This window comes from Callithrix jacchus, chromosome 20 (assembly GCF_049354715.1).
Source record: "Callithrix jacchus isolate 240 chromosome 20, calJac240_pri, whole genome shotgun sequence".
NCBI classification, from domain to species: Eukaryota; Metazoa; Chordata; class Mammalia; order Primates; family Cebidae; genus Callithrix; species Callithrix jacchus.
This window is the reverse complement of record NC_133521.1, coordinates 25,120,571-25,137,376: the sequence shown is the minus strand read 5'-3', so window position 1 is coordinate 25,137,376 and position 16,806 is coordinate 25,120,571. Positions and strand designations below refer to the sequence as shown.

General features: G+C 43.7%; 1 protein-coding gene across 2 annotated transcripts in view; it reads right to left on the bottom strand.

Moving 5' to 3' along the window:
* The window catches only part of CTCF (CCCTC-binding factor), a 77,412-nt gene that overhangs the window by 12,768 nt on the left and 47,838 nt on the right, over positions 1–16,806 (bottom strand). For both annotated transcript variants that reach the window (XM_017967035.4, XM_035282418.3), the window contains 4 exons: positions 13,002–13,135; positions 7,543–7,663; positions 6,786–6,935; positions 60–220 (listed from right to left, as the gene is read on the bottom strand). In XM_017967035.4, coding sequence (XP_017822524.2) covers positions 60–220; positions 6,786–6,935; positions 7,543–7,663; positions 13,002–13,135 — 566 coding nt within the window. The remainder of the gene's footprint in view (positions 1–59; positions 221–6,785; positions 6,936–7,542; positions 7,664–13,001; positions 13,136–16,806) is intronic.

Here is a 16,806-nt window from a genome sequence, read left to right as displayed (position 1 = left end):
ATGCCCTCTGATAACACCAGACAAAGGAACCACCAACCACTTTCAATGAAGGTTCCTACCTGTCTACAAGCATAATCACACTGGTCGCACTTAAAGCGCTTCTCATTCTTGTGTGACTTCTGATGCTGGATGAGGGCGTAGCGCTCATGAAACACAGCATCACAGTAACGACATTTCTTGCCTTGCTCAATATAGGAATGCTGCTTTCTCAAGTGGACACCTGAAAGCACAGTACAAAAGCCCAGTGTAATGTGAAAACACAAACAAGCATTTTAAACAAGTTACTAATACATTTCTTCTGATTCTTAATATTATTCTGGGTGCTATACAGAAAATGAATGAAAAGGCAGAGTAATAGGTACAGGAAGAATTAAGATTGTTCAAACAGGATAGGTGAGAGAAGATGGTGGCTGGGACAAGGGTGATGGCAATGGGTGTGGATGGAAGGGGAAGAACTGATAAGAGATGGAAGCAGTTGAATCAACAGGACTTCTTAGTGACTTGGTCACTTCACCCCACTAAAAGAGTGAAGCAGAAAGCAGGTGTCAGGCCTGGAAAACCAGGTAGGTAGGTGTTGGGGTAATATACTGAGACAAGAATAATGGAAGAGGGCCAAAAACCAAGTGGTTTGTGTTATTTTTGGGACCAGGCGGGTACAGAGAATAGAGAAGTTTTAGACAACTTCAGTTTTAGCCATGCTGAATTTGAAATGCCAGAGGTAAAGGGGTGGGATGGCAAAGGACACATGGTTACATAAATCTAACTCAAAAGAAAGATCTGGAGTAGGAATATAAATGTACAAGTTGTTAGGATTTGAAAGTGGCTACACTTAACACTATACCCCCAATGCCACAAAGAGTTGTTAGAATCTGACTGAGACCATGGGAACTGATAAAATCACTAAGGCAACAAGTAGAATGAAAAAAAAAAAAAAAGTACGGATCATGCCTTAAGAAGTCTAAGAGTTGGCCAGGCTTGGTGGCTCACGCCTGTAATCCCAACACTGTGGGACACCGAGGCAGGTAGATCACCTGAGGTAAGAAGTTCAAGACCAGCCTGGCCAACATGGTGAAACCCTGTCACTACTAAAAAATACAAAAATTAGCCGGGCATGGTGTTGTACACCTATAAACCTGTAATCTCAGCTACTCAGGAGGCTGAGCCAAGAGAATGGCTTGAACCTGGGAGGTGGAGGTTGCAGTGAGCCAAGGTTGTGCTATTGCACTGCACTCTAGCCTGGGCAACAAAGACTCCATCTCAAAAAAAGAATCTCAGGACTTTGGGAGGCCAAAGTGGATGGATCGCCTAAGGTCAGGAATTTTGGGACTAGCCTGGCCAACATATAGTGAAACCCCGTCCCTACTAAAAAATACAAAAATTAGCTGGGTGTGGTGGCATACACCTGTAGTCCCAGCTACTTGGGAAACTGAGGCAGGAAAATCATTTGAACCAGGGAGGTGGAGTTTACAGTGAGCCGAGATCACACTACTCTACTCCAGCCTGGGCGACAGAGTAAAACACGTTTCTCACACAAAACGCACACGCACACACAAAAGTCTAAACACACATGTGCGCACACAAACACAGAAGTCTAAGAGCTGGGCCAAGAGTGGTGGCTCACACCTGTAATCCCAGCACATTGGGAGGCTGAGGTGGGGGAATTGATTGAGTCCAGGAGTATGAGACTAGCTTGGGCAACATGATGAAAACCTCTCTCTAGCAAAAGCTTTTTTATAAAAATTAGCTGATCATTGTGGCACATGCCTGTGGTCCCAGCTACCAGAGTGGCTGAAGTGAGAGGATCACTTGAGCCTGGGAAGTTGAGGTTGCAGTAAGCCAAGATTGTGCCACTGAACTCCAGCCTGGGCAACAGAGCAAGACACTGTCTCGAATAAAAGAAGCAAAATAAAACCTTAGAGTTAAGGTCAGTGAGAGAAAAAAAGGTCAAAACACGAAAAAGTTGAAAGGAATACGAGTAAGAAGAAGAAAACCAACAGGATTTAGTGTCACAGAGACCAAAGGAAGAAAGCAGTTTTTTTTTCTTTTTTTTGAGATTGATTATCACTCTCATTGCCCAGGATGAAATGCAATGGTGCGATCTTGGCTCACCACAACCTCCAATTCCCAGGTTCAAGCGATTGTCTTGCCTCACTCAGCCCCCTGAAGAGCTGGGATTACAGACGTGCCACCACGCCCAGCTAATTTTTTTGTGTTTAGTAGACAGGATTTCTCCATGTTGGTCAGGCTGGTCTTCAACTCCTGACCTCAAGTGATCTGCCCGCCTTGGCCTCCCAAAGTGCTGGGATTATAGGCATGAGCCACTGCGCCTGGCCTGAAGAAAGTGTTTTAAAGGAAGAGGGCGCTGTCAACTATAAAGAACAATGCTAAGAGATCAAGTCATCTCTTAGGAAGAAGAGTGGAAAGGAGTTTTCACTACATTCAGAGTGTGGGGTCATTCATGGCCTTAAGCAAGAGTCACTACTCCAGAGTGATGGGGAATAAGCCAGACAAGAGGGAAAGATGAGGAAGAGAAGACTGTGAGGGATTAACTCTTCATGAAGGCTTGCTGGGAGGGAGAGAAAAGAGTTAAACCTAGAGTGCTAACACTTTTATATTTTTATTTATTTAGTTATAGTTAGTTAGTTATTTGAGATGGAATCTTGCTCTGTTGCCTAGGCTGGGATGCAGTGGCGTGATCTTGGCTCATTGCAACCTCCCACTCCAGGGTTCAAGTGATTCCAATACTCCTGCCTTAGCCTCCTGAGTAGCTGGGACTACAGGCGCATGCCACTACACCCAGCTAGTTTTTTTACAGACAGGGTTTCACCATATTGGCTAGGATGGTCTCAAACTCCTGATCTCAGATAATCCACCTGCCTCAGCCTCCCATAGTGGTGGGATTACAGGCGTGAGCCACTGCACCAAAGATAGGAGAGGCACAAACATGTTCAGAGTTGAAAGGGAAGACCAAGGAGTAAGATGATGAAGGTGAAAGGTAATGATGGTGTAAAGACTGCCAGGAGGACAGGAGAGTGCGGTTCAGGACAGAGGTGAAGGGACAGAACACACACAAGAAGAGTACCATCAACTCTCTAGGAGCACACAGGGAAACAGACAAATGTGGATCCTAGTAGATTACCAGGTTTATAACAGGAGTATCAATCTTTTGCCTTTATTTTTTAAGTAGGAAGAGAAGTCATTTACTGAGACAAAGGAAGGAGAGAAAAGGGAAGGAAAATTAGAGGTTATGAGAAAGTAAGAGTAGGGAGCCTGGTGCGGTGGTTCACATCTGTAATCCCAGCACTTCGGGAGGTCAACAATGGTAGATCACCTGAAATCAGGAGTTCGAGAGCAGCATGGCCAACATGGTGAAACCCCATTTCTAAAAATACAAAAACCCCATCTACTAAAAATACAAAAATTAGCCACCATGGATAATTTAATTTTTGTATTTTTTGTAGAGACCAGTAGTCTCAGCTACTCAGGAGGCTGAGGCCGGAGAACAGCTTGAACCCAGGAGGCAAGAGTTGCTGATATTGCCCCACTGCCCTCCAGCCTGAGTGATAAGCACAAAACTTGATCTCAAAAAAAAAAGCAAGGGCCAGGTGGCTCATGCCTATAATCCCAACACTTTGGGAGGCCAAGGTGATTGGATCATCTGAGGTCCAAAGTTCAAGACTGGCCTGGCCGACATGATGAAACCCCATCTCTACCAAAAAATACAAAATAAAATTAGCAGGGCATGGTAGTGTTTGCCTATAATTCCAGCTACTCAGGAGGCTGAGGCAGGAGAATCACTTGAACCTGGGAGACAGAGGCTGCAGTGAGCCAAGATTGCACCACTGCACTCCAGCCTCGGCAACAAGAGGGAAACTCAGTCTCAAAAAAAAAAAAAAGTGAGAATAGGGTGCCCAACTCTATATAGAAGCACCAAACATTGTGGAATGAATTCGCTCATTCATAAAGAACTGGAGCACAGCTGAAATAGCCAGGAGCAGTGAGGTCCCTACATTTGGGATCATGAATTTATATATTTACAATGCTACAACTTATATTGAGGCGATATCCCACCAAACTTAAAGAGAGCCAATTACTGGGAGTAGATATGAGTTAAGGGAGAGGATGGCTCTCATTTTTTATTTGTTACTCATGTTTATTAGTGTGAAATCTGGCCTGCTTTAAAAGAGGAAAAGCAAACTATTTTAGAATTGGCTTTTATTTTTTGGGGGGAGGACAGAATCTCACTCTGTCACCCAGGCTGGAGTGCAGTGGCATGATCTCAGCTCACCGCAACCTCCACCCCCTCCCCCAGGTTCAAGGGATTCTCCTGCCTCAGACTCTTGAGTAGCTGGAAGATGGAACTAAAGGCGCAAGCTACCACGCCCAGCTAATTTTTGTATTTTTAGTAGAGATGGGATTTCACCATGTTGGCCAGGATGGTCTTGAACTCCTGACCTGAGGTGATCCACCCGCTTCCGTTTGCTGGGATTACAAACATGAGCCACTGTGCCTGGCCAGCTTTTTTTTTTTTTGAGACAGTCTCATGCTCAGTCACCCAGGCTGGAGTGCAATGGCGAGATGTCGGCTCACTGCAATCTCCGCCTCCAGGATTCAAGGGATTTTCCTGGGATTACAGGCGTGTACCACCACGTCTGGCTAATGTCTGAGAATCTTTCTCTACTGCCTAGATTGAAGTGTAGTGGTACGCTCTCACTCACTGCAACCTCCACCTCCCAGTTTCAAGCAATTCTTTTGCCTCGGTCTCCATAGTGGTTGGGATTATAGGCACTTGCCACCATGCCCAACTTATTTTTGTATTTCTTTAGTAGAAGATGAGGTTTCACCATGTTGGCTAGGCTGGTCTTGAACTCCTGACCTCAAGTGATCCACCCACCTCGGCCTCCTTAAGTGCTGGAATTACAGGTGTGAGCCACTGCACCCAGCCTTTTTAAATATTTTTTTGAGACGGAGTCTTGTTCTGTTGCCCAGGCTAAAGTACAGTGGCACAATCTCAGCTCACTGCAACCTATGCCTCCTGGGTTCAAGTGGTTCTCCTGCCTCAGCCTCCTGAGTAGCTGGGATTAAAGGCATGTACCACCACGCCTGGCTAATCTTTCTATTTTTAGAAGAGACTTGGTTTCACCATGTTGGCCATTCTAGTCTCCAACTCCTGGCCTCAAATGATCTGCTCACCTTGGCCTCCTAAAATGCTGGGATTACAGGCACGAGCCACCACATGTGGCCAATAACTATTATTTCATAGCTCATATGCAATTAAGTGCCTCATGAAGAGCTCATTATATAGAGTCTAGGAAGTATCATGTGAATATAAAACACCCAAGGTTTTATCTGCGTCACAGTGAGTAATTTTTCAAAATGGGATAATTCAGACAGTGGCCTGATGGTTCACACACACTACACGGGAGGCATCGCTGGGTTAGATTTTAGTTTCTATGTGACACAAATGTAAAATTCTTTCATTTTTCTTGAGGACAGAGCCTCAGGAAATATTTAATTTCTAACACAAAGCTCCTAATAGCTGACTAGAGCGAATGTGTGACTCCTGGGTCTTATGTGGAGCCCAAAGTCCTTTACTTCAAACTCATGGTTTCAACTTCAAAATATATGTGACATTGGCCGGGCACAGTGGCTCACATGAGGTCAGGAGTTCGAGACTAGCCTGGCCAACATGGTGAAACCCCATTTAGAATAAAAATACAAAATTAGCCTGGTGTGGTGGCAAGAGCCTATAATCCCAGTTACTCAGGAGGCTGAGGCAGGAAAATCGCTTGAATCCGGGATGGGGAGGTTGCAGTGGGCCAAGACTGCCCCCCTGCACTCCAGCCTGGCCACAGAGCAAGACTTGGTCTCGGGGGGTGGGGGAAGCAACTAAATTTCATAAAGTTTCCTCCAAACTCTTTTGAGTAAAACCAATGCTGCAGAAAGACAGGCCATGTTTATGTTGGGGCTGAGCAGCCTGCTGCTATGGCCTGGGTAACTTGTATACACCCTAGTGTGAGAAGCAGCTGGGGAGGACTTGAGAGGACTTAGCTTGGTTTTGCCACCCAGCTGTGTTGCAAAGCTTTGGTAAAGACAGCTCTCTTAGCCTTAGGCTTATCACCTATAAAATCAGAGTAAGATAAGCCTTCATTACTTCATATGGTTGTTGTGAAGATCAATGAGCAAATGAAATAAAGTAAAATATGCAAACTACAATAATGTAACTAATAAATGTACAACGGACAATATTATTTCTGTTTCGAATAAGAAAAACACAGCAGGCAATCCAAGTGACTCTTTCAGTATGAGTTACACTAAATGTTAATAAACTGTCTCTACGTAAACTCTAGTTTATGCACAGAAATAGTTACCACTAAACCAATAAAACACTCGTTACTTAGAGAAAGTACAAATGTTCTCAAAAATAAAATAAAATAGATTGACCTGGGTTTGAATCACACTAAGTTACTTCTCTATGTGGGGAAGGAGGGCTACTAATTAAAGGTGTACTCTGATTCCACCCATCACAACGGCTCCCATTAATTTATAGATGAGTTTTATTCAGGACAGAATCTTGTGGCCTGACTGCAGTAAGAAAAACAGGTAAGAAGGAGAAAAAAAAAAAAAAAAAAAAAAAAAGCAGCTAAGCAATGGCTTTACTGACAAGCCATTCCTATATATAGTATTTGTGAGGGTCAGAAGGTAAAGTTATTTATGATCCCCATATTTTGAAATATAAATCCTTCAAAACATTTTTTTCACTTGTCACTAGTTAATCTACTTACCCAAATCACTTTTTCGAGCTATGACTGTGTCACAGTGTGGACAGTGAAATTTGGCCACATTTTCTGTGTGCTTCTGTAAAATGTGCATCTTCATGGTACCACTTTGGGTAAATCGAGCATGACAAATATAACATTCATAAGGCTTTTCCCCTTTAAAGATAATACAGAACACATGAAATGAAATTAATACTGTAATGGGAGGGTAACTCAGGTAGCAGATATGCTACAACACAGAGAATCTACAGGTCTTAGGAAGGCCTCAGTCCCAGTGCCCTGATCACATCTATCTTCAGATATGGCAAAGTTCTGAACTGCTGCTGGCCCTGGCCACCTCTGCTCTACCCAGCTCTGCTCCAGAATCCTCCAAATTACAGCAATGCTTTTGGGGAGAATGAATGGAGAACCCACAAATTTTTCTTTTTAGGAAAAGACAATACTCAGGAAAACTGAATAAAGTGGGTTAGGAAATCTATCTAGACTTTTAAAGCCCATTTTAACTTCATTTCTCCCTTAAAAAGTATTATTTTCATGTTATAGGCAGATTCCAGTTGAACAAAACAAAATGTACTATTCTCTAACATATTTTCAAAACAATGGATTCACAGGATATGCCAGAGACACATTCATCAATTCCATCCTACTTTCATGCCAGTCTTCCAGTCTCGTGAACAATGGGGGGCACACAGTGGTCCACAGGGTCCCATGGGATTCACTGAAAAGCAGCTCATTAATACAATAAGGAGAGGAGAAGTCCTACCTGAATGGGTTCTCATGTGCCTTTTCAGCTTGTATGTGTCCCTGCTGGCATAACTGCATAAACTGCACTGAAATGGACGCTCTCCAGTATGAGAGCGAATATGACGTTTCAATTTGCTGACCTGAAATACGAAAGCAACCAAACTTTACACTTCTGTTAACACATCTGTAACATGAGCACTGTAGGTTAGGCACAAAAGCTTAGCTTTGGGGCACTGAAGTACAGAATACAGAAGTCTAAAGAATAATATTCTTCCCTCTTCATTATTTGTAAACTTTGCTTCTTGAATCCGTATCATTATCTAAGAGAAGTGGAAATGAATTTGGATGAGTCACGATTGGTCATTACTTGGGAGGCCAAGGTGGGCAGATCATCTGAGGTCAGGAGTTTGAGAACAGCCTGGCACTGATCTCGAACTCCTGACCTCAGATGATCTGCCCACCTTGGCCTCCCAAGTGGTGAAACCCCTATCTCTACTAAAAATACAAAAATTAGCCAGGCATGGTGGCAAAATCCCAGCTACTCAGGAGGCTGAGGCTAGAGAATCGCTTGAACCCAGGTGGTGGAGGCTGCAGTGAGCCAAGATCGTGCCATTGCACTCCAGCCTCGGCAATAAGAGGGAAACTCTGTCTCAAAAAAAAAAAAAAAAAGATTTGTCATTGCTAATAACTGTTTAAGCTGGGTGGTAGGCACATGAGAAGATATTACATTCTTAACTACTACATGTTTAAAATTTTCCATCAATTTAAAATAATCCATGCTTATTTACAGATCAGTTTTTTCCAAATCTTGAATCTGAGTTACTGAGTACATGTTTTAATTCCACTCATCCTCTTTTTCTATCATTAGCATTTCCTAGATAACCCAGGCTGGAGCGGCCTCTCATCTATCATCCTCACCGTTATCCAAGCTTTTAGTCCCCTGCTAGATACCTTACACTACGACAGTGATTTTTCAAACTTGATTCTACCAAGTGCTTTGAGGGCACCTGTAATGTCAGCACTTTGGCAGGCCAAGGCATGTAGATCACTTGAGGTCAGGATTTTGAGACCAGCCTGAGCAACATGGCCAAACACCCCGTTTCTACTCAAAATACAAAAAATTAGCTGGGCATGGTGGCACATGCCTGTAATCCCAGCTACTCAGGAGGCTGAGGCAGGAGAATTGCCTGAACCCAGGAGGCGGAGGTTGCGGTGAGCTGAGATTGCACCATTGCACTCCAGCCTGGGTAACAAGAGCGAAACTCGGTCTCGAAAAAACAAACAAACAAACAAACAAAAATTACAAAAATTAGATGGGCATGGTGGCACATGCTTGTAGTCCCAGCTATGTGACGGGCAGCTGAGGTGGGAGAATCACCTGAGCCCGGGATATTAAGGCTACAGTGAGCCGTGATCACACCGCTACACTCCAGCCTGGGTAACAGAGAGACCTTGTCCCCCACGCAACTCCTGCCCCCAAAAAGTGCTGTGAACATTCACTAATGTTTCCATGTTTGTTTCAAAACATTTAAAAAGTATTCCAATTTTAAGAAAAAAAGCTGCACTCATAAGTGGTTTTTGTGCTTTTTTTTTATTTGAGACGGAGTTTCGCTGTTGTTACCCAGACTGGAGTGCAATGGCGCAATCTTGGCTCACCGCAACCTCCACCTCCTGGGTTCAAGCAATTCTCCAGCCTCAGCCTCCCGAGTAGCTGGGACTACAGGCATGCACTACCATGCCCAGCTAATTTTTGTATTTTTAGTAGAGACAGGGTTTCACCTTGTTGACCAGGATGGTCTCGATCTCTTGACCTCATGATCCACCCGCCTTGTTCTTTCTTCTTTTTATTTTGAGAGTTCTGCTCTTGTTGCCCAGGCTGGAATGCAATGGTGGCATAATCTTGGCTCACTGAAACCTCCACCTCCCAGGTTCAAGCGATTCTCCTGCCTTAGCCTCCTGAAGAGCTGAGATTACAGTCATGCGCCACCACGCCCCGCTAACTTCGTATTTTTAGTAGAGACAGGATTTCTTGATGTTGGTCAGGCTGGTTTTGAACTCCCGACCTCAGGTGACATGCCTGCCTCAGCCTCCCAAAGTGCTGGGATTATAGGTGTGAGCCACAGCACCCGGCCTTTTTTTTTTTTTTTTTTTTTTTTTTTTGAGACAAAGTCTCACTCTCTTGCGCAGGCTGGAGTGCAATGGTGGCATGATCTTGGCTCACTGCAACCACTGACTCCCAGGTTCAAGCAGTTCTCCTGCCTCAGCCTCCCACGTAGCTACGACTACATGCGCCCATCACCATGGCTAATTTTTGTGTATTTAGTAGAGATGGGGTTTCATCAAGTTGGTCAGGCTGGTCTCCCAATTCCTAACCTCAGGTGATCCACCCACTTTAGCGTCCCCAAGTGCTGGGAAGACAGGCTCAGTCACCACACCCAGCCACACTCATAAGTTTTACACACCAAATTTTCACACACATAAGTCATTAACTACCCTAACAGCACTACTAGTTCTCTTCCTTCAAGATTTCCCCGTGTATAACCTGTTAACTTCTATATGCACCAGAACCTACTCTGTTCCAATGAGCAGAGTATCTATTCCTGCTGCAAAATCACACTGGCTTCATTTATTAGTTTTACAAAGTACAATGGCATAAGCCCCTCATTCTATTTTCAAATTTTTCTTAGTCATTCACATTTATTCTTCCAGCTGAAAGTCAGAATCAACTTGTAATGCTTCTTCATTTATTCATGTCCTTTGGAAAAGTTTCTGAGGTTTTCTTCATGCAGATTTCATAGATACTGTTTTTGGTTGTTCAGTTTATCCTTAAGTTGTTTCACCGCTATTAGAATTTGAACCATTTCTTTTTTTTTTTTTTTTTTTTTTAATACAGACTCTCGCTCTGTCACCCAGGCTGGAGTGCAATGGTGAGATCTCAGCTCACTGCAACCTCAATCTCCCAGGTTCAAGTGATTCTCCTGCCTCAGCCTCCTGAGTAGCTGGGATTACAGGCACCTGCCACCATGCCTGGCTAATTTTTGCATTTTTAGTAGACACGGGGTTTCACCACGTTGGCCAGTCTGGTCTCGAATTCCTGACCTCTTGATCCACCTGCCTAAGCCTCCCGAAGTGTGGGGATTACAGGCGTGAGCCACCGCACCAGGCTGAATTTGAACCGTTTCATACCTTCCTATCACTACTATAGTTACTGACTTTTGTATGCTTATCTGGCCAGCAAACTGAACTCTTATTACTCCAAATTTTTTGGCTCTGATACTCTTAAGAGTTTCTCTGTAAGCAAATCTTTCTGTAAGAAATGAGTTTAATCTTTCCATTAATAATTCATTTCTTACTTTATTCTATCAGCTAGGATTTCCAGTACAATGTTGAAACAGTAAAACAGTAACATTAAGAATGACTATCTCGTCATAGTCCAGACTGTAATGGAAATACTTTGGTTTTTTTTTGTTTTTGTTTTTTGTTTTTTTTTTGAGACGGAGTTTCACTTTTGTTACCGAGGCTGGAGTGCAATGGTGCGATCTCGGCTCACCACAACCTCCGCCTCCTGGGTTCAGGCAATTCTCCTGCCTCAGCCTCCTGAGTAGCTGGGATTACAGACACGCGCCACCATACCCAGCTAATTTTTTGTATTTTTAGTAGAGACAGGGTTTCACCATGTTGACCAGGATGGTCTCGATCTCTTGACCTTGTGATCCACCCACCTCAGCCTCCCAAAGTGCTGGGATTACAGGCTTGAGCCACTGCACCCCGGCCTTGGAAATACTTTCAATGTTTCAGAATTAATTAGGATGTTTATTATACATTTCTGGTATATATGCATCTTTCTTTTTTGAGGCGGAGTGTCACTGGTTGCCCAGGCTGGAGTGCAGTGGCATGCTCTTGCCTCAATGCAATCTACACCACCCAGGTTCAAGTGATCCTCCTGCCTCAGCCTCCTGAGTAGCTGAGACTACAGGCACGCATCTCTATGCCCAGCTAATTTTTGTATTTTTAGTAGAGATGGGGTTTCACCATGTTAGCCAGGCTGGTCTCGAACTCCTGACCTCAGGTGATTTGCCCACCTCAGCCTCCTAAAGTACTAGGATTACAGGTGTGAACCACTGCACCTGATCTATACGCATCATATTAAAGAAGTTTTCTCCTGCACTTAACTTGCTAGAACATTAAACAGTAATGATTGTTGAATTTTAGCTCCCATCTACAGAAATAATTGTATGTTTTTTTCCTCAAACCTTCAATGTAATATATATCAATAATTTCCTAATGATAAACTATGGCTGTTTTAGATATATTCAGTATCTCTTATTTTTTTTTTTTAGAACACATTACTAAATTAGGTTGGCTCATTGGCTAATAATTTCATTTAGAATTTTTGCTTCTCTCTGAGAATAACTTTTCTTTTTGGTAGTTTTTCTTTTTTCTTTTTTTTTTTTTTTTTTTTTAAGATGGGGTTTCACCATGTTGGTCAGGCTGGTCTTGAACTCCCAACCTCAGGTGATCCATCCGCCTTGTCCTCCAAAGTGCTTGGATTACAGGCATAAGCCACCGCGCCAGGCCTCTTTTTGGTAGTTTTCTTACCCAGTTTTGGTAACAGAGTAGTTTCAAATAATAAAATTGATAAACCTACCATTTAAAAATGCTCTGGGTACAGTTGTTTCTTCAAAGTTTGGTAGAATTTGCCTGTACTAACATGTGAAACTGGTACTTTTTTTTTCTTTTTTTTGGAGACAGAGTTGCACTCTTACTGCCCAGGCTGGAGTGCAATGGCGAAGATTTGGCTCACTGCAACCTCCATCTCCCAAGTTCAAGCAATCTCTTGCCTCAGCCTCCTGAGGAGCTGGGATTACAAGCATGTGCCACCACACCCGGCCAATTTTGTATTTTTCAGTAGAGACAGGGTTTCTCCAAGTTGGTCAGGCTGGTCTTGAACTCCCAACCTCAGGCGATCTATCTATCTTGGCCTCCCAAAGTACTAGGATTATAGGTGTGAGCCACCACGCCTGGCCAGAAACTGGTACTTTTTTTTTTTTTAGAAGGAGTCTTGCTCTGTTGCCCAGGCTGGAGTGCACTGGCATGATCTTGGCTCACTGCAACCTCCACCTCCCAGAGTCAAGCAATTCTCTGCCCTAACCTCCTGAGTACCTGGGATTACAGGTGCCTGCCAACATGCCTGGCTAATTTTTTTGTATTTTTAGTAAAGACACGGTTTCACCATCTTGGCCAGGCTGGTCTTGAACTCCTGAGTTTGTGATCCACCGCACCCAGTCTGGTACTCTTTATCAGGTAAATCTTTCCTACTCATCATAAGCTTTTTGGGGGAGGGTGTTGTGTGGAACTGTCAAGAATTTACTAACATTTTTTGACCTCATCTTAAGTCAGTTTGGGTAGTTAGAGCCTTGGACTGAAATAAATCATGGTCTGCCTAAGAGAGATACCAACAAAAAGCTCAACACTCACTTCTACACTGGCGTAATCACACATGGAACACTTGAATGGCTTCTCGTGAGTGTGTTTATAACGACGATGCCGAACCAATTCTCCACTGGTCACAAAGGCCATGTCGCAGTCTGGGCACTTGTGAGGACGAGTACCTAGAGAAAAAACGGAATAACACGAAGAGCAAGATCAAGCGAACAGTTAATGACAGAGTTCAATGTGTGGCACAGAATTGCTGAGAGATTGGACCCTAGTCATCCCATTAACTGCACTGGATTGAAAGTAGCTCCAAAAGCTATGGGAGGCCCTCAATGAATTTATAATACTAACTTCCACATATTAGAACACATGCCAAACATTTAGTTTCTCTTAATTACCCATCCGAATCTGCTGCCTCTGAATATAAAAACCTTCTTCTTCCTATTTTGTGAATATCTTGGTCGTTATGGATTAAAAGTTAATAAAGACTAGGTTTGGTGGCTCACACCTATAATCCCAGAACTCTGGGAACCCAAGAGTTTCAAACCAGCCTGGGCAACATAGCAAGAGCCCATCTCCTTTAAAGTAACACCAACAACAAAAAAAAAACCTTCAAGTACAGGTTAGAGAAAAAATGAGTATTTGACATGAGATCCTTTTGCAAAACAGATCTGTTTTATGACTATAAAAATAGAGCCACCGGGCTGTCCATATTCTGAAATTTTCTTTTAAAAACACAGGTAGGCTGGGTGCAGTGGCTTACCCCAATAATGCCAACACTTTGGGAGGCCGAGGGAGACGGATCACCTGAGGTGGAGAGTTGGAGAACAGCCTGACCAACATGGAGAAACACTGTCTTCACTAAAAATACAAAATGAGATGGGTGTGGTGGCACATGCCTGTAATCCCAGCTACTCAGGAGGCTGAGGCAGAAGAATCGCTTGAACCCAGGAGGCGCAGGTTGTGGAGAGCTGAGATAGTGCCATTGCACTCCAGGCTGGGCAACAAAAGCGAAACTCAGTCTCTAAAATAAAACGCAAGCATATAGCTTGTTTTCTGTACATATCTGTCATGATAGGGGATTTCAGAGGCTTATCACAGGCTTTACATAGTATTGCCTTTTATGTGATTTAAATCATTTTCAAATATCTATGTCTAATATGCTATGATCATTCTGAATGTCAATTCATCCAATATTTATAACATTTTTATGAATAATATACACTCTATATTTTTTGTCTTCCTCTGAAGTAATCTTAGAGGCAAAACTGACAGCACAATGCAGTGCTAGTTTCACAGACTAGCGACCATCTGTAATTGTGGGCAGAAAGTAAGGGGTGAAAGCAAAGTAGTCCCAAACACTAAAACCAAAGGAAGGCTGCCTTTGAGAACAGAATTAGGAAGAGCCACAATGTAATGAATGGAACCAGCCATCTGCAGAAATGATTCTCTTTGAGAATAAAAAAAATGCTGGAGAGAGGAAGAATGACTGGGGTACAATGAAAACTAAGCAATTCCAAGGACTGTTCATTTGTTCATTCAATTTGCTTCTTTCGTACCACTAAGGATCCACAGTAAAGCACAGAATTCTTCCTGTGAAAAGCGTATATAATCTGGTAATACAGGTAAGTAAAATAATTAACAGGAGAATAAAAAGTAGGATCCAGTTTTGTTTTCTTTTTGTTTTTGAGACAGGGTCTTCCTCTGTTGCTCAGCTGGAGTGCAGTGATATGATCAAGGCACACTGCAGTGTTGATTTCCCAGACTCAAGTGATACTTCTACTTCAGCTTTTTCAGGAGCTGAGACTACAGTTTTGTAACACCATACCTGCCTTTTTTATATTTTGTAGAGATGGGGTCTTGCCATGTTGCCCAGCCTTGTTTCAAACTCCTGGGTTCAAGCAATCCTCCTGCCTCGGCCTCCCAAAGTGCTGGGATTACAGGTGTGAGCCACCATGCCTGGTCTTCTTATAGAACAAAGTAAGCTAAAAAATAAATGTCAGTGGCCAAGTGCAGTGGCTCACACCTCTAATCCCTGGTGATCCAACCCAGTCAGATAACGAGGTCAAGAGATTGAGACCATCTTGGCCAACATGGTGAAACCCCATCTCTACTAAAAATATAAAAATTACCTGCGTGTGGTGGTGGGTGCTTGTAGTTCCAGCTACTTGGGAGGCTGAGGTAGGAGAATCACTTGAACCCCGGAGGCGGAGGTTGCAGCGAGCCGAGATCACGCCACTGCACTCCAGCCTGGCAACAGAGTGAGACTCTGTCTCAAAAAAAAAATAACAATTAGGCTGGGCACAGTGGCTCATGCATGTAATCCCAGCACTTTGGGAGGCCAAGGTGAGTGGATCACCTGAGGTCAAGAGTTTGAGACCAGCCTGGCCAACATGGTGAGACCTCACCTCTTAAAAATAAACAAACAAACAAATAAATAAATGCCAGTGTTTGCCAAGTACTATCCAGGGGAGAAAGAGGCCTGCCTCTGACAGACATAAGCATGGCAATTAGCGAAGAAGTGGTCACTGCTGTGGGGCAGGGATTTCCATGGCTGTATTACATGACGAGCTACATCCCTTCGCTTGAGGCCCTATCCTCTTTTCTTCCTTTTTTTTTGACACCTTTTTTTCCTTTTTTGACACGATGTCTTTTGCTCTGTCACCCAGGCTGTAGTGCAGTGGCATTATTTTGGCTCACTACAATTTCTACCTTTCAGGTTGAAGCAATTCTCCTGCCTCAGCCTCCCAAATAGCTGGGACTACAGGTGCATGCCACCACACCTGGCTAATTTTTGTATTTCTAGTGAAGATGGGGTTTCACCATATTAGCCAGACTGGTCTCAAACTCCTGACCTCAAGTGATCTGTCCACCTCAGCACCCCAAGGTGTGGAGATTACAGTTGTGAGCCACCATGCCCAGCCATCAAGGCCCATCTTTACCAAGTCAGCTTTCAATTGCTACGGCATTTTTTTTTTTTTAAACAGAGTCTTGCTCTTTCGTCCAAGCTGGAGTGTAGTGGTGTGATCTCCACTCACCACAACTTCTGCCTCATGGATTCAAATAGATCCTGTTTCAGCCTCCCAAGTAGCTAGGACCACAGGCATGTGCCACCACGCCTGGCTAATTCTTATATTTTTAGTAGAGACAGGGATTCGCCACATTGGCCAGAATGGTCTTGAACTCCTGACCTGAGGTGATCCACCTGCCTCAGCCTCTCAAAGTGCTGAAATTACAAGCAAAAGCCACCACGTCCAGCCAATACAGGATCTTAACAGAGGCAAAGGCACCTCCTGGAATGCAATACAAATGCATCTAGAACATGAAAAGGTGTACTTCTCACCATAAAATGATACTCTTGGTGTATCATGCATCTGCTCTTGTGGGTTTTGTTGGTAGGGAACAGTCCTGCCAAATCTGCTGAGTAACCCAGACAGACTACACCTCTTATTTTCAAAGCTGGAGATTAGACAGACAAAACCCACATCAAGGCACACCCATCTTGGGAAGTCCCGTTATGGGGCCAGTTTTATTTATTTATTTATTTTGTAAGGCAGAGTCTTGCTGTTTCCTAGGCTGGAGTGCAGTGGCACGATCTTGGCTTAATGCAACCTCTGCCTCCCGCATTCAAATGATTCTCCTGCCTTAGCCACCCAAGTAGCTGGGTTTACGGGTGTGCACCACCATACCCGGCTGAATTTTGTATTGTTAGTAGAGAGGAGGTTTTGCCATTCTGGCCAGGCTGGTCTCAAACTCCTGTCCTCAAGTGATATACCTCCACTGGCCTCCCAAAGTGCTGGGATCACTTAGTTACTTTTATTTAGTTATATGCCCCATCCTGGTGTCT